The sequence below is a fragment of the Arachis hypogaea genome, chromosome 17 (assembly GCF_003086295.3).
Source record: "Arachis hypogaea cultivar Tifrunner chromosome 17, arahy.Tifrunner.gnm2.J5K5, whole genome shotgun sequence".
Classification (NCBI taxonomy): domain Eukaryota; kingdom Viridiplantae; phylum Streptophyta; class Magnoliopsida; order Fabales; family Fabaceae; genus Arachis; species Arachis hypogaea.
In genome coordinates, this window is record NC_092052.1 from 6,380,891 (window position 1) to 6,404,652 (window position 23,762).

At 34.5% G+C, this 23,762-nt stretch overlaps 6 protein-coding genes across 8 annotated transcripts in view; all 6 read right to left on the reverse strand.

Moving 5' to 3' along the window:
- Positions 1 to 1,188: 1,188 nt before the first annotated feature.
- LOC112764846 (structural maintenance of chromosomes protein 3) lies at positions 1,189 to 5,492 on the reverse strand. Of its 3 annotated transcripts, XM_025810652.3 has the most exons (6): positions 4,813 to 5,488; positions 4,658 to 4,728; positions 4,055 to 4,208; positions 2,784 to 3,826; positions 2,335 to 2,519; positions 1,189 to 1,707 (listed from the first exon to the last, which is right to left on the reverse strand). In XM_025810652.3, the coding sequence occupies exons 1-3, from the start codon at positions 5,267 to 5,269 to the stop codon at positions 4,092 to 4,094; spliced, it is 645 nt and encodes a 214-aa protein (XP_025666437.2). In that variant the 5' UTR covers positions 5,270 to 5,488; the 3' UTR covers positions 1,189 to 1,707; positions 2,335 to 2,519; positions 2,784 to 3,826; positions 4,055 to 4,091. The 3 variants fall into 3 exon arrangements, with proteins under 3 accessions (XP_025666437.2, XP_029150521.2, XP_029150519.1); XM_029294688.2 differs by lacking the exon at positions 2,335 to 2,519 and having other exon boundaries at positions 4,813 to 5,492; XM_029294686.2 differs by lacking the exon at positions 2,335 to 2,519 and having other exon boundaries at positions 1,189 to 1,681.
- Positions 1,313 to 1,696, reverse strand: LOC140172897 (uncharacterized). Its single transcript, XM_072221643.1, has one exon. The coding sequence runs from the start codon at positions 1,694 to 1,696 to the stop codon at positions 1,313 to 1,315; it is 384 nt and encodes a 127-aa protein (XP_072077744.1).
- Positions 5,493 to 6,520: 1,028 nt separating the features above from the next.
- On the reverse strand, positions 6,521 to 7,672 carry LOC112764845 (structural maintenance of chromosomes protein 3). The gene is made up of 3 exons (XM_025810648.3): positions 7,310 to 7,672; positions 7,047 to 7,134; positions 6,521 to 6,954 (listed from the first exon to the last, which is right to left on the reverse strand). Exons 1-3 carry the CDS (start codon positions 7,523 to 7,525, stop codon positions 6,794 to 6,796), a joined length of 465 nt encoding a protein of 154 aa, XP_025666433.2. The 5' UTR covers positions 7,526 to 7,672; the 3' UTR covers positions 6,521 to 6,793.
- Positions 7,673 to 7,733: 61 nt separating this feature from the next.
- LOC140172899 (uncharacterized) lies at positions 7,734 to 11,905 on the reverse strand. The gene is made up of 2 exons (XM_072222230.1): positions 8,929 to 11,905; positions 7,734 to 8,763 (listed from the first exon to the last, which is right to left on the reverse strand). The coding sequence occupies exons 1-2, from the start codon at positions 11,423 to 11,425 to the stop codon at positions 7,934 to 7,936; spliced, it is 3,327 nt and encodes a 1,108-aa protein (XP_072078331.1). The 5' UTR covers positions 11,426 to 11,905; the 3' UTR covers positions 7,734 to 7,933.
- Positions 11,906 to 12,121: 216 nt separating this feature from the next.
- On the reverse strand, positions 12,122 to 16,956 carry LOC112764843 (uncharacterized). The gene is made up of 2 exons (XM_025810647.3): positions 14,221 to 16,956; positions 12,122 to 13,112 (listed from the first exon to the last, which is right to left on the reverse strand). Exons 1-2 carry the CDS (start codon positions 16,739 to 16,741, stop codon positions 12,202 to 12,204), a joined length of 3,432 nt encoding a protein of 1,143 aa, XP_025666432.1. The 5' UTR covers positions 16,742 to 16,956; the 3' UTR covers positions 12,122 to 12,201.
- Positions 16,957 to 19,852: 2,896 nt separating this feature from the next.
- Positions 19,853 to 23,762, reverse strand: part of LOC112762683 (structural maintenance of chromosomes protein 3) — a 6,058-nt gene continuing 2,148 nt past the window's right edge. Inside the window, 9 exon segments of the mRNA XM_029294218.2 lie at positions 19,853 to 20,202; positions 21,021 to 21,195; positions 21,368 to 21,463; positions 21,691 to 21,837; positions 22,271 to 22,439; positions 22,657 to 22,808; positions 23,256 to 23,326; positions 23,406 to 23,589; positions 23,663 to 23,747. Of these exon segments, the coding sequence (XP_029150051.2) occupies positions 20,009 to 20,202; positions 21,021 to 21,195; positions 21,368 to 21,463; positions 21,691 to 21,837; positions 22,271 to 22,439; positions 22,657 to 22,808; positions 23,256 to 23,326; positions 23,406 to 23,589; positions 23,663 to 23,747 (1,273 nt within the window). The 3' untranslated portion in view covers positions 19,853 to 20,008.

Here is a 23,762-nt window from a genome sequence, read left to right on the forward strand (position 1 = left end):
ATTGATGGCTGAATATGACAATTGTCGAAAAGAATCATTGCTTAATTTTCCTTATCTTCTTTAACAATAAAAGAATCTAAATGGTCGATATAATAGCTACAATTAACATGAATAATTGAAACATAAGATAACTATGGAATTAAGCAACTTGCAACACAGGTTGTGGATTCAATTAATGTGTAAAAAAAATATTTGTTCAATCTATTATGTTGAAATCGTGTAACATTCAAAGTTTAATATCACTTTTCTTTTGCATAACATCATTGGAGTCTACTATTATATATTAATTTTAAGTCAAAAACACTTTGAAAGGGAGCCAATGACTTTTTAAACCAAATTAAAAGATAAAAATAAAAAAATATTTATGAAGATGGTCCAATTTCAAAAGTATCTACTTACACTTCCTTAATTATTATATAAATTAGAAAATAAAATCTTTTAAAATACCACTATCTTTCATAAAGAGAAGTTAATGTCACTTAAATAAATAAAAAAGAGGTATAATAATTGAAAGAAAAGTTAATGTCACTTAAATAAATAAAAAAGATGTACAATGATTTTTGTCAAATTGTACAATGATTTTTGTCAAATTTCAGAGGAAATCAATATAAATTGCCATTTTAAAAAAAAATATTCAGAGGCAGGAAGGGATAAAATACAATGCTTATCCTTTAATTTGGAAGTTAAAAATTTCTATGCTAAGTATACCTACCTGTCATCACTAATTTCAAGCTCTCTTGATTTTCCTTTAGAAAAGTCCAAGAGACACTGTCATGGTCAGTCTTGGCTGGCTCTTTGAATATATATCAATTAACAACCTTACAAATACATCATTTTTTCTCTCACTTTTTAATTCTTGATAAGTCTGGTCAACTCTATGATTTTTGTCTCTAACATATTTTCATGAAAGACTCAATAAAACTATAGAGTTGTGCATGCAGGATAAGCACTGTAAAGTGTAAACACTGAAACTTTGTAGTTTGTATGATGGACCTGTTATGATAAATATTTTTTTTTTCCTTTGTAGGTATCATTACCTATTTTTGTTTGAACATAAACTTTCTGTGAGTGATGCAGCTACTACAGTATATGCATGCCAAATGAAAGTGGCAGCCCAAAATACAGAACTAAGTAACAAAAATGACAGCATCTAGTACACGTTATTCTGATTTACATTTACTATCAATATAACAACAGAAGATAGGTGTATTTGTATATTGCAAAGATATTCTTAGTACAAGAATCACTGCATTCCTATATTATCATTGGAATACAAAAACATTCTAATATATTTATAGATATACAAAAGACACTATGAATGACTAGGAGAAGAATCGTTACCATCATCTTCATCTATGAGTTTAACACCATTGTTTTTAAGGGCATTAACAATAGCCCAAACCTTGGTTTGGCTCTTAAATCCCTTCTTCTCTATTTCCTTAGTTACATTGACATGAATTCCTCTTCCTTGTCCATCCTTAAGTCCCTCAACTTTGAGCCGCATGGCCAATACCTCCCCAACAACAGCAGCTGCTTTCGCATTGCAGGACCGACCGCACTCAAGCGACTGTTTAATGGAGTGCTCCGCCGTGGAGGATGTTGCTACAATATGACCATGGTTTCTATCCACCACGTTTGCCGTAATGTGTTTCAATGATATGAAGATTCTCAGCACATACCGCTTCAAAACAGTCATTCTTCAGTTATCTAATGGCAGATAGAAAATTAAGCACACAAATTAGTTTAAACAAAATTGAAAGGGATGACTAAAAGCAAATGCTACACACAATGAAAGGAGAAACCAATGTCTTGATTGCAAACAGGTCATTAACATTCTTAATTGCAAATTAATTATTAGGAGTAATAAACATGAAGGATACACCACTAAGTCTGAAATTATACATAAAAGCAACATTTATGCATAACGAAATGAAATGTCTCAAGTGCATAACAACATTGACACACTAAAATTTAAAACCATGAAGAGTAGTACAATGAGCGTGACATAGCAAAGAAAATGTATCAAACTATAGAAATCTCAAATATGAATATAACATGTCACCTAACTTATAAACATTGCCCAAATAGGTAAACAAGGAATCAACCTTCAATCCACTTATTCAATTACATTGAAAAAACTCATGAACATATTCAAACAACAAAACTAGAAATCAAGAGATCAAGGAATGATAAGAGTAAGGAACCATTAGTTTAAGCAGCAACCATGAGCTCACTAAAATAATACTCCACACAATAAACTAATTTGCAAAGCACATTTAGTTCAGGCATTTCATCAAACACATCATGAGCAAGTAAATAAAATAAAACTCTTACCCGTAGCCCTTCAAAAACTACTAAAACTGAACAACGAATTCTCAAGAGTCCAATGGCTCGAAACTCAAAAACTGGAGTTTAATAATGGACCAAAATTGGGCTTGTTCTGTTCTGGGGCTTAAGCCCAAGTTTCTATGAAGCCCAAGAAGAAAAGGCTCCGTAAAATATCAGACAATATCATGCTTCTGTTACCATGCAACCAACAAAATATAAGACAACCCACACTGCAGAGAAAAATCATAAGGGGAAAAGAACAATGAAAGTCACAAAAGAAATTAATAATCATATTCCTATTTCGTGCATTTAATTACTCATAAACAAAACTCAACTCCACCTGAATTGTTAATTTAACCTTGGTCTTATGGAATCATATATAGGAATACATTACATTACTCTTTCTTCTAAAATGCAAGCAAAAACAAAAAAGAATGGTATTAATAGTTTAGTACCTCTTTCAGTGTTCGAACAGTGTACATGGATTCAAAACTCATGTTATTCTGTTGCATTTGTTCTCTAAGGAATCCAGTGAGCTTAGGGCTCCCAACCCCACAACCTCCACACCCACTTTTCGCATCACTTTGCCATTTAAAACTGTAAAACAAACATTTCAGATGGCGACATCGCGACGGCCGCCGAGCTCAAGGAAGAAGCAGTGCGCCTGCGACTGGTGACTGCGAACAGATCGAAGACTTGGAGAACTCCCCTGACTGTGACGCACGAAAACTCGAGGAGACAAGCCCCTGACTGCGACGGACGGCGGCAAACACGGCTCCTCCCTGCGGCGGTGTTGGCGGCTAGGGTTTTTCCCTGGTTGAGGCTGGGCGTGTTCTGCTCGATGGAATAAGGAAGGAGATGGAGAAGCGCGTTTTGTTTCTCCCCTTAAGCGCGAAACTGCGCCGTTTAATCCAAATCGGTCGGTTCTGGTTCGATCGGCCCGTTTTTAGCCGGTTCAACGGTTTACATCCGAAAAAAAAAATGCAAAAGCTGGGTTTGGATGTTTCACATTCAAAATGAACCTTAATACTGGAATACAACTCACATAAGAAAATAAAAGCAGTCAAAAATATAATAAGGGGAAAAAGTTATTTCATATATATGCAAGTGGTTAACAACACCATTTTCAGCGACAAATCAAAATATCACCACCATTTTCAGGGAGAAATGAAAATATCAACAATCAGATGCCATGAAAGATCAGTTGTACCAAATCTTTCAGATGCTATAGTGCAGAACAGGAACTAGCAATGTATATCAAGCATTTAGCTGTCAGGTAATCACCCACCTTAATGTGAATTATAAAGAACCATTTCAACCAAAAGGCCAGACAATTACCCCATCTCCTGCATCAAGTTCAGCTTGCCTTTTCTGAAGTTCCTCTCGTTGTTCTGTAAAATTTATATACTGGTCAAGCGCTTTCTTGTTTACATGACTGAACTGCTGCAGTTGATCATTGCACCAGTGCAACGCTTTATGCAATTCTTTGATTTTCCTCCTTTTGTAAGTAAGAAGGTGCAATAAAGTTAGCTAAAACCAAACTATAGAGATAACAACAAACTGCAAGGAAATAACCTATAACTGTAACAGCACATATCTTCTGCATTATTTAAAATATGGCAGATTTCTTAATCATTTAAAAGAAAATTAAAAAAATAAAAATAAAAACTTTATTTATGTCCCAAAATTGAAATAAAAAAGAAATGATCATCAAGAAAAGCCTTACGTCTCAAATGCATCTGATGTCAATGGGCCCAGTTCCCTTATTTTCTTTGTATATTCCTCTTCTTTAGCAGAATATATATATTTTTTTTACTCAGCGACTGCTCTAATTCTTTTGTTTCTTCCTGAAGTTTTCTTTCATATTCATCCTCCAAAGACTGCAGACCATAGTCATCATTATTGATGAAGCAAAAACTACTCTAGCCAGCAATCAATCTATAAAATTGTGTTTAGTTCTGAGAACAGGACAAAACAAAACACGGAAAACAAGACACTAAAGACAGAGACACAAAAATTGTTCTTATATTTTGTTTAGTGATAGATTAGAACAAATTACAAAAGTCCAATTTACTCTCATTTTTTCCATATAAAAAGTTTAGGAAGAAAAATATAACAATAAAAAATATAATTATGAAAATTTGATAAAAATAAGGAAAGAAAAAATAGAAAATAAATTGTGTCTCTTGTTAGGATCAGGAAGGACACAAAATACACTAATTCAGTGTCTCTGGACAAATCTTATTTGCCAATCATGATTTTGTGTCTTTGTGTCCCTGTTTCAGTGTTCCGTGCCTGTAAACAAACGCAGCCTAAGAAGACTACATACCTTCAACTTATTGATTTCTTCTTTGATCTGTTTAATTTCCTTTGATCGTGCACTTATACTATCAGAGACTCCTGAGAAAGATAGTGTTGTCAACCATGGAATTATAATGTTTCTTCAAAACATCAAGAAAACAAAAGATTAAATGGAAGTCTCACTTCTAAGCTGCTCCGTTGCATCATCAACTAACAATTTAGCATCGCTAAGTTCCTGCGCCTTCAATCCAGCATCTACACCCAGAGTGTCATCATCAGCAGATGATATTACAGCTTCCAACTCTCGCTTTCTTCTCCTCAGGTTTGTTGTTAGATTAGTTTCCAGCTCCGCTTTCCGTGCTTCCGTCTGCTTGTATAATATAGAAATATAATATAGAAAATATAATAACACCTTTTTTGAAAGTGCCTTAGAAATCAATTGCTTCTGCTTGTTAGCATTTGCAATGTCCTGCTTAAATTGTTCCAATTCTGATTTTCCATGAGCACACTCAGCCTCAATCTTCTGCTGCTCGGAAACAAGTTCAGTGATCTTTTGGTCTATCTGTGAGGTTAGTTCAGTGGAAAGAAAACTATTGGAGGTTGGAAACAAATATACCATGACAAAGAAAAGCATGTGCATTGAAAATACATAGGTGTCACTATAAAAGTTTCAACAAAATATAGAGCAAAATAATTATCTAAGCAAAATCAATCATTGTCAACAAACAACAAAATTAATAATAATAATACAAAAAAAAAATCGATGAATTTAGGTAATAAGAGTTCAAAAATCATTAAAATCCACTTAAGGGCTATGGAACAAACTAAGTGCAGTCACACACGAGTTGTCCAACTACTCACCCGGGGGGGGGGGGGGATCCAGATATAATCTTATTTTCTAAAACTTGCTTGACAAAGGTCTTTACAATTTTGTACACCTATCCACCTTCATCCACTAAATCATTACTCTAAGAAAGCAACATGACACTCTTATTAGGTATCATATATTGCTATTTAATTTAATAATCAAACGTGTCACATGACACTCTTATTAAAATTGAGAGAAAATATTTTTTTTCAAAATTAATAAACTCCTTTCCTAAATTCTCTCATCTATCTCTTTCTATTTTTCTATTTCTCTCTACTATTTTTACTCTATATATAATTATATTTTATATTAGTAATTTGACAAATCAAAATATGTCATCCAATATTTTTTTACAATTAAATTATTTTAAATGTAAAACTATACACATTAAATTATTTTAAATTTTAGATAACGAATGTTTAAATTAATTATTAATAAAAAATTAGACTTTTTCATATAAAAATAATAACTAAAAATCTTATTATTTAATTTTTTATCTGCAGATATCTTGATCTTCTTAACCAAAGATTTTTGTCAACTTACGACTTTTTTGTAAAAGTAGTTTGATTTTATAAATCTTTTGTGCCATGCATAGTTTATACTGTTAGAACAAAGTGAACTATAATTTAAAAAAAAAATTATTCTCATAATGTTATTATGGATAAAAATACTAGTTCTAATATAATACACAAATGCACTAATGCTAACTTAATACATGAATAATGCACAAATGAACTAATGCTAACTTGATGCATAAATGAACTCATGCTAACTAATGCCACTTGTATGATGAAAACTGAACTAATGCAATTTAACAAATTCTAATATAATACACAAACTGAACTAATGCAATTTAAGAAAAAAAAAAAGTAGAAACAGAACAAGCCCAATTTCTGCAATTTTAATACAAATAATTTAAATTGTAGAATACAACAAGTTAACTAGGTTTCAAAATACAAGCATAATTTTATAAACTAAATTCTCATAATAGAAACATAATAGAAGTATAATGAACTAAATTCTCAAGGACCTATTTGTCCTTCGAACTTTATTTGCAAAATGACGTCAATGACTTATTTGTCCTTCGAACTTTATTCCCCTTCCAGCGTGGCACCGTAACGGACACCTGGATACTGTTTCAGCCACGTCAGCCAGTTCCATTTGGTGTATGAGAGGCAAATAGACGGAAGGACTAAATTGTTCTCCGTTTGTTAAAGTCAGGACTTTTTTGTATTTAAATTTTGTTAGAGATGTATTTGTCAAAAATTTAAAAAGTCAAAGACCTATTTGTCCTTATTAAAGAATATCTTGCAGGGCAGATCTAACTTTCATCAATTCCTCCTCTTTTGAGTGAATTTCATCTTCATTTTGCTTAATGATATTCATAAACTTCAATTTTGATCGTCTGTGATCATAAAATCCTCCCGTCATACTACCTTTCTTGCTAACTTGATCACCTGTAATGAAGCACACAGCTTATAGTCAAAGGCAAAACACACAGCCAGGCCATATCATGTAGACAAGCCATGTAAAGCATTTCCACACCAACCATCCAGTGTTATGCAGTCAAGACCATCAGTCCTGGCAACCCTTGATGCCACATCCAAATTCTTGCACACAACCGTTCGGGCAAATACCTAAGAAATATCAGAAGTGATGAGGGAAATCAATCCATCAATATAGTCAAGAAGATAGTATCACCAGACACAGACAAAAAACTTATAATTAGAAGTTTACATCCCTTTAGCAAATTGCTTCTGAACATGTATTAACTTGTGTAAATAAAAGTTAACATCTGTTGTAGAAGCTAACCTGACTGAATGCAGGGTTATAGTCATGTTTAAAATTCAATTTCTTTAAGAGAGGGATGACATCAGAACTCTGGGGATAAGTAATGCGTGGTGCCCTCACTCTGTTAAGTGGGATAAATGTAACTCGTCCACCTTTATGTGCGTTAAGATGTCTAATTATCTGGGTTGACGTGTCATCATTTTCAACATCACAAGGAATAAGCTGTTTAAATTGCATGTGCAAGTGAATTGAAACCAGTAAAGAGATCACAGCCTAAGAAGAATGACCAGCACTTTCAAAAGGTTGGAACAAGTGAAAGCTTTGCATGTTCCAACACAAAATCCATGACAATCACACCAAGTGAACATAGAGAAAAATACACACTAGAATGCTCTAGTTGGCATAGCCTATATGTCAAGCAAAATATAAGGGAGAAATTGAGGTGTAATTTTAAAAGCTGTATATTTTTACATGTTCCAACAATAAAAAGCTACATAATATTTAGGGAAATACTCACATGATGACATCTTTATATGAAGATGACATTGTGAACCCTTAGATGATTAGTCAAACATATCAATTTATCTAATAGTCTGCAATGCTATCTCATGTGAAGATGTCATCGTGGGAGTATCCACCTAATATTTATTCTTCAGGGTTTACACAACAAGTAGAAGAGTCCTTGATAGGTGCTATAAAGAAGAAATTGAGGTGTAATTTCAAGGAACTCTTTTGGTACATATATTGAGCCCAAGAAGAGAGGAAAAACCAGTTGAAAGGTATTGTAACTACTGGTCCAGTCACAGTTGGAAGGAACTTCAAATAAGGCCAAGTGTAGGTCACTTTAGGAACAACCGGTCCAGTTTTCACTGCAACTTGTTCAACACGTAACTTACCATTGCCTATTACTTTAATTATGAGTCCATCAACACCAATTTTAGGTGTAGACACAAGCCTCAAATCATCTAAAGCATAGACATCTTGTGGTTCATTACTTTCTTCATGCACATAGGAGTCTCCCTGACCCTGAGTGTTGGAAACTGGATTAGTACTGATATCTGGTTCATTATTGAATGGTGGTTGTGGTGCTACACCTACAGCAACTTCAGCACCATCATTATTATCATTAGCCATATGATCACACCTCAACTTGAATATGCTTTTTCTGTAGAAGTTGACCACTTCTATCATCATTGGTCGATTGCGTTGATCTCTCTCTGTGCATCTCAATGCCAACGAAAGCAACGCGGTTACTTGCTTTTCCAACACTGCTGAATTGGGAAATGAAGCTGCAAGGTATGAATCAACAATCTTGTCAATTTTGTTTGTTTCATCATCCCAGACAGATCTAACCCAACTCACTATATGTTCATTGCCATCAACTAACACTCTTTTTCTGGTTATTAGCTCAAGCAACACTACTCCATAGCTATATACGTCAAAAGTTCTGCTTGGCTCTGTTGCATATGCACACTCTGTAAGAATGGATGATGCAACCATGTTAGGAAGATATTATTTTACATTAACTATTCTTTCAAGCTGTCACAAACTAAAAGTATCCCTACATTATAGCAAGCATTAGGCAGTGTTGGCAGCATGGCATACAAATAGATAGTAGGTGTAGAAAAAGGTTTAGTTACCTGGTGCCATATAGCCAGCAGTACCAGCTATACGTGCTGAAAGCTTTTGCCAAGGGAAATCAGAATGAGTATAAGAATCCTCAGCTAGGTTCCTGATGTTGGCAGTACCAAAATCTGAAATATGAGGCTCCATCTCAGCATCAAGGAGTATATTCTGTGGTTTGATGTCTCGGTGCACTATCGGCGGATCGCAATCATAATGCAGGTATTTTAGTCCCTGTGCAATTCCATGAGCTATCTTAAGCCGAACATTCCAGGCTGGTGATGGAATGTTCCTATGCAAAATATCATGAAGGCTTCCCTTTTCCATGTAGCGAGTAAATATTAAACCATAGTCCTTAGCCACGCTGTACCCCAGGATACTTACCAAATTTATGTGCTTAATCATATAGAGGGTTTCGACTTCTCTTTTCATGATTTCTAAGCGCTTGTTGTCCTGTCCTCTAAATACAATTTTCTTTACAGCAAGAGCTAGACCATTATGCTGGACTTTATAAACTATTGCATGGGCTCCTCTGCCAACAATACAACCATCATCTACTTTGATAATATCATCCTTCACCATGCCACCATAAAAGGGTAAACCCAAGTTAATATCTTCCTTTTTATTTTCAACATGTGAAAGCATTGAATCAGAGGCATTTAGCCGGCGAACAACTAGTGCTATCAGTATGCCAGAAACCAATATTGTGGAACCAAGTTCTATCATCACTATTGCACTTATACTGATACCTAAATGATAATTTGATTTGTAGACACATGGCTTCAAGTAACTAGCTTTGGTGCGATTTGAGCTATGAGAAGCTGAAAAACTGACACAGAGATAGGGATTGCCCAAGAATGAAGACGGCGAGGAATTTAAGAAATTCATCAGAGTTTCTGGTACAGGACCATGCAAGAAATTGTATGAAACATTCAAGTTGTTCAACGAAAGTTCACCAAGAACATCCATGCTTCCTGTCAAATTGTTTGAGGATAAATCCAGACTAGACAGTACATTTAGCTTCCCAATTTCAAAGGGAATTTCACCTGTCAATCCATTAGCACTCAGATTCAATCCATCGATCAGATTCTTCAACTTTCCTAATGATGGAGGAATTTTTCCTCCAAACAAATTTCCACCAAGCTGTAAATCATGGAGCTTGTTAAATTCTGAAAGAAAAGTTGGGATACCCCCTGTAAAACGATTCTCTCTTAAAATCAATGTTGTTAAACCCGTCCAACTCCGCAAACTTGATGGGAATGATCCATTGAGGGAATTGAATCCAACATCAAAACTATCCATTTTAGTACAATTTGACAGCTGATTTGGCAAAGCACCTTCCAAGCTGTTATGTGCAAGATTCAAAACCTCAATATTCAGAAGCTTTCCAAGCTGTGATGGTATGAGGCCAGTAAATTTGTTCATTGACAAATTTATTTCTATAAGATTAGTGCACTTCTCCAAACTTGATGGTATAGTTCCACCAATTCTGTTCCTGCTCATGTCCATAATCTTGAGGTTCAGGTTACTCGCGAACTCCGGAAGAGAGCCGGTTAAATGGTTGTCACTGAGAATTAACATGCTTAGAGTTTCACATCTTCCTACCTCAGAAGGTATGCTACCTTGAAGTTTATTAGATCCCATGTTCAGCACACGTAATTGTTTTCCAAGGCAGAGATTGGGGGGGATATTACCAGTGAAATCATTCATTGTAAGGTCCAGCTTCACTAGGCTGCTATTGATTCCCAAGCTTTGAGGTATGAATCCAGATAACTGATTGTCAAACAGTGAGATATTTTTCAGATGCTTGAGATTAACCATCACCAATGGTAGTTCTCCTTCGAGTTTGTTCTCATTCAAAACCAAATCCTCTAATTTCATGCAATTACCAATGGATGAAGGAATAGTACCTGTTAACTTATTACCATGTAGATCCAACCTCAACAGCTCAGTCAAGTTGCCTATGCTGGTTGGGATAGGACCACTGAGATGGTTAGAGTGAAGGTTCACTTCTTGCAGTTGAGGAATCTGAAACAAGGAATCTGGAATCTCACCACTCAACAGATTGAATGACAAGCTCATATACTGCAGATTTTGCAACTTCTTGAAGCTATATGGTATCTGTCCGCTAAAGCTGTTATTAGAAAGGTCTAAGAGCTGAAGCAAACTACAATTACTTAGCTCTGAAGGTACCTTTCCTGAGAAACCATTATTGGCCAACACAAGAGCCTGCAAGTGTTGCAATTGTCTTATCTTGGGTCCAAGTTGACCAAGAATCCCATGGTTAGTGAGGTTAAGGGAGAGCACATTGTGCTCATGGTTACACTGGACTCCAACCCATGAGCATGGAATGGAATCAGATGGATTCCAGGTGGAGTTGATAATGGGAGGAACAAAGGTCCAGTGTGACAACAATGACAGCAGAGTTATCCCATCAGAGACAAGAGCAGAAGCAGAAGGTAATAATAAGGCAAAGAAGCAAAGAATCAACAAGAGGAGTGTGATGACACTCATAGAGACAAGGTAACAAGGTCAACACAACTAGTTAACTTACAAGAAGAACATAATAAGCTGCCTTGTTCTTGCTAGAAAGGAAAACCAAGCAATTAGTGAGAATGTTATCTCCCTAGAGTGGTGTAGTTTAAGATTGACTTGGATGAGTTAAAGCAATTAGTAAAGTGAATGAGAATATTATCTCATCTGACATCATCATGGTGGGGAATAGTGAGATACCATTGGTAGTAAGTTCCAGCTGAATCAAGATTTTATGCAGTAAAGTTGTATTTAAAATTAAAAAAAAAAAAACCATTCTATTCTAACTTTATATATATTTCCGAACCACATTTAATAAGTGCATTGAATGTATTCATAAAAAATATGAGTTTTGCTTGCAAATGTCCTAGGGGTTCTAGTTAAAATTATTTATTTTGAAAACATGTTATAGTTCTTATATAATAAATGCTTTAAAAAAAATTAAAATTTGTAGTTTTCCAGAGAACTTATTCACTAAATCCAAAATATAGTTACACTCTACTTGCTCAAGCTTAATCAAGAATGTAGATATAATAATTAAAAAGATGACAAATTAATTATCATAGTAATTACATGTCAGATCTCAGCAAGAAAGGATACTTTTATTTTATATTTAGCTTTGCCAAGATAGTACCTGTAACTAGTGAGAGATTAAAATGGTAAATTAATCTAATAATCTGTAAGAAAAAAAAATATTAGTATTTATATTTCATATTAAGACTAAATGTTTACATGCGTTAGAATTTTCTTCCCATGACTCATCGACCATTTACTCCATTGTTACACACAATAACACAAGATGAAGAGTCATTGATAGGTGCTATAAAGCAGGACTTGAGCTGTGATTTCAATGATTTCTGCTGATACATATACTGAGTCAAACAAGAGAGGAAAAACCAGTTGAAGGGTTGAGTAACTACTGGTCCATTCACAGTTGGAAGGAAGAACAAATAAGGCCAAGTATAGGTTACTTTATGAACAAATAGTGCAGTTACTACTACTTGTTCAGTATATGTCTTACCATTGCCTATTAATTTAACTGTGAATCCATCAACAGAAGTTTTAGTTGTAGCCATCACATTCCAATCAACCAAAGAATTTTGAGATTGACTAAAATCTTGCCACCAGCTGAAACCATTAGAATCTTGAGGTTCATTGTCCACATATAATGCAAACTTGTTATGTCTCAGCATTGCAGCCTCACTAGTTTCACCATGCATATAAGAGTCACACTGAGTGTCAGAAAATGGATTAGTACTGAAAAATGGAACACTGTATGGTTGTGGTGCCACATCAACAACATCTTCATTAACCATATCCACATCATCGCAACTCAACTTGAATATCTCTTGCTGATAGTAGCCAACAATGTCTTTCATGGTTGGTCTCTTACGCGGCTTCCTCTCGGTGCATCTTAATGCCAATAAAAGCACCTTAGTGACTTGCCATGCTAGTCGTCCTGAACTGGGAAATGCATTTGCAAGATCTGGATCAACAATCTCCTCAATTTTTCCTGTTTCCAACCAGATAGATCTAACCCAACTCACTAAACCGGTTACCTTTCTTTCCTCCTCAACAACCACTCTCTTTCTGGTTAGTAACTCAAGCAGGACTACCCCGTAGCTGTACACATCTGACTTTCTGCTCTGCACTATTACATATGCATTCTCTGTTTCAGGGGACAACACAAGTACACAACCATGTTAGAGAGATACTGTGTTAGAAAAAACGGAGCGTGCAAGCAGAAGCGCAAAATTACACAATTGACACAAAGAAATACCAAATATTTTACTAAAAAAATATGATGACACAAAGTTATAAAATTGGGTAACCATTCTACCCTAACCAAATATCTAACAAGATACAAAGTGGTAATTGGTGATGCTACTCTACCTAGACCAAATCTCTTTCAAAGAGATCCTAAATGGGTAGCCGCTCTACCCAAACCAAATCCCTGAAACCCAGATACAAAGTGGTAATTTGTGATACATCACCCAAAACCAAGTCTCAATTCCACTCAAAATACCAAATCAAATGGTATAAATACTCAATCCAAATACAAAGAGAAGATACCAAAAGTACAAAACCAATCTTCTCTCACCAAAAGAGCGAATAATGACTTGGTGCACAAAACAAATGTGAAGACACAACACACAGAAAAACCTAACAATTTTCTCTCTAACACTCACTACATTGTTACACCCATTATCATACCAAACCAAACTAACTAAACCACCGATTTATACTAATCCTATGATGGTAAACAAAGAAAATCTCACTTGTTAAACTTATCAACTTACAAGATCTAGTTGATACATATTTGTTGGCAACACCTCATCTTTAACTTTTTCAAACTTTACAACGTGATTTCGTCTACATGCTTTTTTAGGTTAACATGTATCAAAAGAGAACTTTGCTTTTTGTTTCAAAACTCATAATTTCCAAAGCCACAATCTTTTCATTTCCACAATCTTGCGGAGATACATCACAATGAAATTGATCCTTTCTTGAAGTTTCATATTTCTTCTAAACCAAGTTACTTAATCATCAAATTTGATTTTGCTTTCTCACACTATGCAAGTATCGTCACATTAGAGAAGCAGAAAATGCGATTAGCTATGAAATTGGTGTGCAAAATGCAAATTACTTTGAAAAGTAAAGGGTGCATCAAGATCCGTCTTCCAGTCTCAACACTAAAAACATTTATCAACATCCAAAACTAAAACTGAAACTTAACACTAAGAAGTTAATCTAGCTTAGGAGAAAGATCTATGTACCTGGTGCAATATAACCAGCAGTACCTACAACATACGTTGAAAGCTTTTTCCAAGACTGAGATTGACTATAAGAATGTATAGCTAGGTTCCTGTAGAGGGCAGTACCAAAATCAGATATAAGAGGCTCCATGTCATCATTAAGAAGTATATTCTGTGGCTTTATGTCTCGATGCACTATGGGTGTGGTGTGGTCATGATGCAGATATTTTAGCCCATGTGCAATTCCAACAGCGATGTTAAGCCGTATATTCCAACATAAGGGTAGTGGGGGATGTTTCCCATGCAAAATGTCATGGAGGCTTCCATTCTTCATGTATTTATATAAGACTAAACCATAGTTCTCTCCTATCCAGTAGTCTGCACAAGAGACCAAGTTTCTATGCTTGATCCCTCCCAGCACTTCAATTTCTTTCCGCATAATATGTAAATACTTCCTCTTGTTCCTTTCAAATGCAATCTTCTTTACCGCAAAAGTCGTATAACCCAGTTGAGCTCTATAAACAATCCCATGAGCTCCTCTGCCAATAATGTACTGATCATTTAGGTTATCTGTAGCCTGCATCACTATGTCGTGAAGGGGAGCTGACTGGTTTTCAGTGAAGAACTTAATAACAGACAACCATTTTTCACCATAGACATCATTCTTCATTTCTTTCTTGCGGAGATACATCAAAAGTAGAGCTACCAGCATAGCTGAAACAAACAGTGAGGATGCAAGTTCTATCATTAAAATTACCAATGCACTGATGCCTTTGTGATCAGTTGATTGATAGGGACATGGCTTCAAATTACTAGTGTTGGTGCAATTCAGGCCACTAGAAGGAGAACAACTGACACATAAATGGGGATTACCCAAGAAAGAAGATGACGAGGAATTCAGAAACTTAAAGAGAGATTTCGGAACAGGACCATGCAAGAAATTGTTTGAAATATTGATCTCAGTCAATGAAAGTAGTTTATCAAGAACATCTATGTTTCCTGTCAAATTGTTCAGTGATAAGTCCAGACTTTGCAGTTCTTGTAGATGCCCAAGTTCTAAAGGAATCACACCTGTCAATCCATTGCTACTCAAATTCAACCCATAGAACAGATTCTGCAGTTTTCCCAATGATGGAGGAATTGTTCCTCCAATCAAATTTCCACCAAGTTGTAGTTCACGAAGCTTGCTAAGTTCTGAGAAAAAGCTCGGGATACCACCTGTAAAATGATTCTCTCTTAAAATTAATGTGGTTATCCCTGTCCAGTTCCTCAGACTTGATGGGAAGGAACCGTTTAGGGAATTGAATCCAACATCAAAATGATCCATTTTAGTACAATTTGACAGCTGTGGTGGCAAAGGTCCTTCCAAATTGTTGTGTGAAAGATCCAAAATCGTAAGATTCACAAGCTTTCCAAGTGCAGATGGTATGAGCCCATTAAACTTGTTCAGTGACATGTTAATTGCAGCAAGATTTGTACAATTTTCTAGACTTGGTGGAATTGGTCCACTGATGTTGTTCTTGCTTATGTGTAAGTATTTGAGGTTCATATTACTCTCAAAAACAATGAAATTATTTTCACTGAGAATCACCATACTCAGACTTGTACACCTTCCTACATCAGAAGGTATGTTACCTTGAAGTCGATTAGATCCCATGTTCAGCACTTGTAACTTCTTTCGAAAGCAAAGACTTGGTGGAAGATTACCAGTGAACTTATTATTTGTAAAGTCCAGTTTCACTATGCTGCTATTGATTCCCAAGTCTTGAGGAATGACTCCTAAGAACTGGTTGTCAAACAAAGACATAGTCTTTAGATTCTTGAGCTTTGCCATCTCCAAAGATAGTTCCCCATTCAATCTGTTCTCATTCAGAAACAATTCCTCTAGTTTACTGCAATTACCAATGGATGAAGGAATCGTACCTGACAACTGATTACCATGTAAGTGTAACCTTAACAGCTCAGTCAAGTTCCCAATACTGGATGGTATAGGACCACTGAGATGGTTATTGTGAAGGTTCATTTCTTCAAGCTGACGAATTTGAAACAAGGAATCGGGAATCGTACCACCCAATAGATTAGACGACAAATTCATGCTGCGTAAGCTTTGCAACTTCTTGAAGCTATTTGGTATCAGTCCGCTAAAGCTGTTATTAGAAAGGTCTAAGACCTGAAGCAAAGTACAGTTACTTAGCTCTGAAGGTACCTCTCCTAAGAAACCATTATTCGACAACACAAGGGTCTGCAAGCGATATAATTGTCCTATTTCTGGTCCAAGTTGACCTTGAATCCCAAGATCACTGAGATTAAGGGAGATCACATTATAGGCATGGTTGCATTGGACTCCAATCCACGAGCACGGAACCGAATCAGAGCCCTTCCACGTGGAGTTTATGATGGGTGGAACAAAGGTCCAATGAGTCAAGAGTGAAAGGAGAGTGACACCATCAGAGGCAAGAGCAGAAGCATCATACAAGGAGGTAGAGAAGCAAAGAATCAAGAAGAGTGTGACACTACTCATACGCATAGTGACAAAAGGCATACAAGGTAAGTAAGTAGCAGTTAACAAAAATGGTAGGGCAAAGTATTAAGTGTTTGGAATGAATGAGAATTTTTTGTGCTTGGAGTTGACGAGTCTGAGTTTCACTTGAGTGAACGTGGTTGGGGGATACACGGTTTAGGTAAGGTGTGCAATTGTGGAAGAATTTCTTCGAAAGTGCGGGGGAGGTGCTCTATTCATTTAAATGTCGTTTTATCATTTGACATTTATTGCAGTTTGTTATTTAAATCTTTTGGTTTATGTATAAATGATCAAAAATGATATTTTACTACCATTGAAGTTTATGTATAGAGATATTTTACATGTAACCCAAGTGGGCTACGGATGAACGCGCATTTGGATTTGAAAGAGACAAAGCAATCCATGCACAAATCAATCAATTACTAATAAAGTAACTGCTAAATTAGCTAGTAATAATTTTGACACTTCATTATGATACTATTTTTCTTCATAATATAATATAATAAGAAGAAGCAGTCACCAACGAACCATAATACTTTATTGTTATCATATATTGGCCTTCGTACGTAAGCAATTATTTTTGTAATAATTAAAATGAACGCGCAAAGTCTTTTGTAAAATTATTATTATTAGGTAGAAAAAGTATGTGGAGCCAATGGAATATTTGTACAATGTGTACAATGGAGGTTTAAGGAGTATTAGAGATATAATTATTAGTGTTATTTTTTTCCATCAACTGAAGCTTTTGGGATGAGTGGTATTATGACATAGTATTAGAGTTTTAGATCCGAAAGGTCCCAAAATCAGTTTAAGTTTTTGGGGAGATGTTTATTATCCCTAGTACTCGGATGGTTATTCTAGATAGTATGGGGAATGTTCATTTTGTAACTCAATAGTCCATGGTACACATTGTACAAATAGTCCATTGTCTCCCTAGCGGGATCCAGGTAGGTATATCTAATCGATTTGTCGTTTTCCCCTTCTGTATTTTCTTCAACTCATTAGAGAATTTTGAAAACTGTAAGAAAGAGAACACGTACGGTTGCCTATGTTTACGAATCCTCTCATCTTTTAAGTGTGTGGAACAACAATACGAATATAATCATGGACTTACATGGTAGCAGTCAATGGTTTCAGATTGAGCATTCAATATTAACAAACTTCAACGGTTTAATAATTATAAATCTTTTAGTTTATGTATAAAATTTGATTCTAAAAAACAATTGATCCTACGGTTTAATAATTATTTTCTAGATGTTTCATTTGAATTTGGAATCCCTTATTTGATTTCTATTCTCCCCATTGATACTAATATACTATACTACCTTTTTTTATAATTTTAAAAAATATATATATAAACTAAAAAGATTATATCTTGAAATTAAACTAATTTGAATATCGAATAAGGCATTAATAAAGAAACAATTTATTATACGTTTAGTTTGTATTTTACCACATGCAGTCATGCACGCACTACCATCGTAGCTAACTGCAAACTGGTATACAGATCTGAATTGCCTGATTATGCTGAATTCAAATGCATTATGAGCGAGGCGCAATCAAGAAATCGAGCATATATTAGTGCAAGTATAACTCGATAAGATATAATCGTATATAGAACGCAACCTAAAAGTAAAAACTTACATTATCAAACAGCATTGGAAGAATTCTCCCCATAGATATGGATACTACAGTTAGCAAAAGATATTAACATATAAGCAAACCTCTAATGAATTTACAGAAATAGAGGATGAGCAGGGATTCTAGATTACTTAGACCTACGTTGGCGTCAATGTAATAAGAGATTGTACAAAGTGAAGATCCAAGTTACATGAATAAAGTCTGCAATTTACTTTACTTTACATGGTCGACATCAAACAATGCTCGCAGCCAACCAATTTTATCAGATCATGGATGTCAGATGCACCTAAAATACGAATATTATATTAAAACATACAATAGGCACAATGAGACTACAGACTAGGACGTTGCACAATTAGTGTGCAAATCATGACAGTCAAACAAGTTACAAAATTAGGATATTATATGGAAAAAAAAAGGGGGAAAGTTTTTTCCATCAATGAACAGCAACTCTTATCTTTCATTAGAAAGTTATTAATTTGATATCAAGAAAAGAAAATGGCGGACACTGGAAAAGAAAATAGCTGTAAGTAAACATACAAAGCTTCTAAAATTTGTAGTTTCTTAATGCAATACAACAGCTAAACCGGGGGTTCACCACAAAGAGAGGTTCAAGTGAGAATGGTAGTTTTACGAATGCAAGGAATAAATTTGAGTAATCAGATTTTTCATCAACTAGAATGAGACATCGCGTTGCATAGATTCAAATAAATATCAAAAGTGACTAATAAATATTATAAAAATAATTTTAAACATAAACATGAATACGAATAATAAATTATTTTTTGAAAAGTATATATTTTGAGTTATAGTAGTTTAATTACATAAAAATATAGTGGTAAACACTTTAAGATTTTATGTAAAGTAATTATTTGTATAATCTCTAAAGTTATCATTACTAATTTATTTTCAAAAATTAAAACTGCATATATCTATATTGACAACTATTTTATTAAGTACAAATAAATTGTATTTTTTCATTGTATAGGACTAAAACATAATTATTAAAATAAAATAACATTGAATGACTACCTTAATTTGAATCAATTCAAAAGTAAACGTTGTATAGACCGAATACAAATTATAATTTTATAACTACCTTAATTTGTTATATTTATTGGTGTGTTTTATAATACTATGACATATAAAGTATATTTTATGTCCTTAAAGTTTGTTAAAAATTTTAAAAATATTCCTAAGTTTTATTTTGTTTTAATTTTGTTCCAAAAATTCTCGATTTGCATAAAATATATCCCTGACAACTAAATTTTCAAAAAATTTAGAACCAATTTAACAACAATTTCACGAAATCAACTTTCAACACAAGGAAATTGGACCGTTGTCATTCTGGATTAATCCTAAACTTTCTGAAAATTTATATTTAATGTAAATCGAAAACTTCAAAGACAAAATTGAAGCAACATAAAACTTAAGAGTATTTTTAAAATCTTTGACAAAATTCAGAAATAAAAAATATAATTTACCCTACTATTAAAGTAAATGCATAAAAGTAATGGATTATTAGGCATAAAGTTAATTGTGATAATCTAGTCACCAAAAAAAAAAATTTAATTGTGATAATCTAAAACTATGAATTAGCAATGATATTTTTTTTTCTCTATATAAGAGTAGCTTGACGTCTTTCAACTATAGTATAAACCGCTCATTGGTTTTTAATTTTTGAAACAATCTAGCATCGTCCTTGGATACAACATTAACACGGCTAACCCGGCTTTTATGCGTTACTTCATAGATCTTGTCAGCAACTGTCACAAGCTCTGGGCGGAATGTTGTTGTGATAAATTGTGTGGTTGAAAAGTCTGCCAGACAGCGGATCATATCTACGGAAGTTAAGGATCCCAAGACAACAATATAAAATGGAATCTTGATATCAGTCAATAAGGCAAGCACAATAATTGTTAAATTTAAATATCACCAAAAGCCCATATCTGAATCTAAACATTTCCCAACTGCCTCCTCCAAAGCACATTTATTGCAAGCATGGATAAATTTGAACTTTATATTATATATATTCAATAAAAAAAAATTATATTTTGAAACAAAAATGTAATTTACGAAGTAATAAAGCCTCACCAATGCAACAAGACCAAGGCTAAAATAGATTTCTCCAAATGAAAGATGAAGCACTGCCCTTTGAAATTCACTTGAAATTGTATTTCTCATGTAAAACTGTAAATTTTAATGTGTATGTAGTTATGTACCTGCATTTCCTTCTACTAGAAGCACTTAATGCAAGAACTTAACCTGTATCTTGGTGCTTAGGTACGTTTAACAGCAATACCTGAGAGAGAAAACAAACATGAAGGTATTTCCCTGGCCTTTTGAGATGAACCTTAAATGAAAGAAGGGAACATGATAAATATGTTGGAATAATAAAAATTGTTTGAACTATTTTGGATATCAAGAAAAACGTATTGTGTCATTTGATTGATGAATCTCACCTAGTAGGATAAGCCTTTTTAGCTGTCAAAGAACCATGCAAGTAACAGCTTTAGTATTTAGAGGAGATGGTCACAAGATGACTATTATATAAGCACTATAAAATTTTATTGAACCACAGATGCAATACAAGTGACTGAGGAATCACAACCAGTTAATTGCCATGAAAATAAGATAGCAAGAGTAATAAAATGGATACTTCCAACAGCAGTTCTGTATCGTGGATCCAGAGCCGCATCAATCTCATCAAATAGATAAAACGGAGCAGGATCACATCGTTGTATGGCAAAGATAAGTGTAAGAGCAACTACAGTCTTTTGACCCCCAGACAACTGCTTCATGGACTGTGTCTTTCCTTGTCCAGTAAAAGAAACCTGCAAGGAATAAACGTGCCAGGAATGTTGAATAATTATAATTATATACCTAAATTGTGTGTAGTATGAAAGCAAAACAGCAGCTTTGGTTTGGACCAATGCTAGACCAATAAATGAACTGGCAAAAACATTTAAATCATAAGTAAAAAGGGCACAGCAGAAATGCACTTGCCTTCACTTCCACTCCAATGTACTTTTCTACTCTACCCTCTGGGTTTGCTTCACGAGGACCAACCTCATCATCCTCATCATCATCGTGACCACCCTCCTAAGGGAAAGGAATGGATACAAAATATCAATTACAATAACCAAAAAAGAAAAAATAACTTCAATTGAGATAGCTCACTTCTCACAAATTTCACATAAAAAAATTGATAATCAAGCACCGCACAAGAGAAAGTAAGAAATCACTTTGAGATAAAAGCATGATCCTATATAACATGCTAGAAAGCAAGATCCTTTCACAAACCAGATAAAGATTTAACAATCACAAACCTTCTTCTTCATCATAAACAGAAGACCATGACCCCCCGGTACGAGTTCAGAAAACACTTTTTGAAAATGCCAAGCAACACCTTTGAAAGTGCGCTCTATTGATTCATCCTTCCGTTGATCAAGTACAGATATTAGCTCTCTAATTTTCTGCAATTACTCAATGCCAGTGACAGAGAACTCAAATAATTTAGTGATGCTGTATAGACCAGTGTCAAAAAAAAAAAATGCAAAAGCTGGGTTTGGATGTTTCACATTCAAAATGAACCTTAGTACCGGAATACAACTCACATAAGAAAATAAAAGCAGTCAAAAATATAAAAAGGGGAAAAAGTTATTTCATATATATGCAAGTGGTTAACAACACCTTTTTCGGGGACAAATCAAAATATCACCACCATTTTCAGGGAGAAATGAAAATATCAACAATCAGATGCCATGAAAGATCAGTTGTACCAAATCTTTCAGATGCTATAGTGCAGAACAGGAACTAGCAATGTATATCAAGCATTTAGCTGTCAGGTAATCACCCACCTTAATGTGAATTATAAAGAACCATTTCAACAAAAGGCCAGACAATTACCTCATCTCCTGCATCAAGTTCAGCTTGCCTTTTCTGAAGTTCCTCTCGTTGTTCTGTCAAATTTATATACTGGTCAAGCGCTTTCTTGTTTACATGACTGAACTGCTGCAGTTGATCATTGCACCTGTGCAACGCTTTATGCAATTCTTTGATATTCCTCCTTTTGTACCTAAGAAGGTGCAATAAAGTTAGCTAAAACCAAACTATAGAGATAACAACAAACTGCAAGGAAATAACCTATAACTGTAACAGCACATATCTTCTGCATTATTTAAAATATGGCAGATTTCTTGATCACTTAAAAGAAAATTAAAAAAATAAAGTAAAAACTTTATTTATGTCCCAAAATTGAAATAAAAAGAAATGATCATCAAGAAAAGCCTTACGTCTCAAATGCATCTGATGTCAATGGGCCCAGTTCCCTTATTTTCTTTGCATATTCCTCTTCTTTAGCAGAATATATATTTTTTTTACTCAGCAACTGCTCTAATTCTTTTGTTTCTTCCTGAAGTTTTCTTTCATACTCATCCTCCAAAGACTGCAGACCATAGTCATCATTATTGATGAAGCAAAAACTACTATAGCCAGCAATCAATCTAAAAATTGTGTTTGGTTCTGAGAACAGGATAAAACAAAACACGGAAAACAAGACACTAAAGACAGAGACACAAAAATTAATGTTCTTATATTTTGTTTGGTGATAAACTAGAACAAATTACAAAAGCCCAATTTACTCTTATTTTTTCCATACAAAAAGTTTAGGAAGAAAAGTATAACATAAAAAATATAATTATGAAAATTTGATAAAATAATGAAAGAAAAAATAGAAAATAAATTGTGTCTCTTGTTAGTATCAGGAAGGACACAAAAGACACTAATTCAGTGTCTCTGGACATATCTTATTTTCCAAACATGATTTTGTATCTTGTGTCCCTGTTTCAGTGTTCCGTGCCTGTAAAAAACGCAGCCTAAGAAGACTACATACCTTCAACTTATTGATTTCTTCTTTGATCTGTTTAATTTCCTTTGATCGTGCACTTATACTATTAGAGACTCCTGAGAAAGATATGTTGTCAACCTGGAATTATAATGTTTCTTCAAAACATCAAGAAAAAAAGTTAAATGGAAGTCTCACTACTAAGCTGCTCCGTTGCATCATCAACTAACAATTTAGCATCGCTAAGTTCCTGCGCCTTCAATCCAGCATCTACACCCAGAGTGTCATCATCAGCAGATGATATTACAGCTTCCAACTCTTGCTTTCTTCTCCTCAGGTTTGTTGTTAGATTAGTTTCCAGCTCCGCTTTCCGTGCTTCCGTCTGCAAATCTCAAGTTAGAATAAGTATCTAGCCCTATAAACTGTACCAATTCAAAGACTATCAATTCACAAACCTCGATACGATCAGTCTTGCATGCAACAAGCTGCTCTTTAAGTTCCTTGATTTCGGGATTCAAATCAGACAAAGCTTCTTTTCCTCTGGTGTTAAATGGT

Excerpts from the sequence above, each read along its gene's own strand:
- LOC140172897 (XM_072221643.1), bottom strand. The coding sequence starts at position 1,696 with ATGACTGTTTTGAAGCGGTATGTGCTGAGAATCTTCATATCATTGAAA.
- LOC112764846 (XM_029294688.2), bottom strand. The coding sequence starts at position 5,269 with ATGCACATGCTTTTCTTTGTCATGGTATATTTGTTTCCAACCTCCAAT. Across the intron at positions 4,729-4,812 it reads TGCAACGGAGCAGCTTAGAA|GAGTCTCTGATAGTATAAGT; the intron begins GTGAGACTTCCA and ends TATCTTTCTCAG. Across the intron at positions 4,209-4,657 it reads AAGAAATCAATAAGTTGAAG|TCTTTGGAGGATGAATATGA; the intron begins GTATGTAGTCTT and ends TATGGTCTGCAG.
- LOC112764845 (XM_025810648.3), bottom strand. The coding sequence starts at position 7,525 with ATGCAATTTAAACAGCTTATTCCTTGTGATGTTGAAAATGATGACACG. Across the intron at positions 7,135-7,309 it reads ATAACCCTGCATTCAGTCAG|GTATTTGCCCGAACGGTTGT; the intron begins GTTAGCTTCTAC and ends GATATTTCTTAG. Across the intron at positions 6,955-7,046 it reads TGACTGCATAACACTGGATG|GTGATCAAGTTAGCAAGAAA; the intron begins GTTGGTGTGGAA and ends GCTTCATTACAG.
- LOC140172899 (XM_072222230.1), bottom strand. The coding sequence starts at position 11,425 with ATGAGTGTCATCACACTCCTCTTGTTGATTCTTTGCTTCTTTGCCTTA. Across the intron at positions 8,764-8,928 it reads TGCTGGCTATATGGCACCAG|AGTGTGCATATGCAACAGAG; the intron begins GTAACTAAACCT and ends CCATTCTTACAG.
- LOC112764843 (XM_025810647.3), bottom strand. The coding sequence starts at position 16,741 with ATGCCTTTTGTCACTATGCGTATGAGTAGTGTCACACTCTTCTTGATT. Across the intron at positions 13,113-14,220 it reads TGCTGGTTATATTGCACCAG|AGAATGCATATGTAATAGTG; the intron begins GTACATAGATCT and ends CCCCTGAAACAG.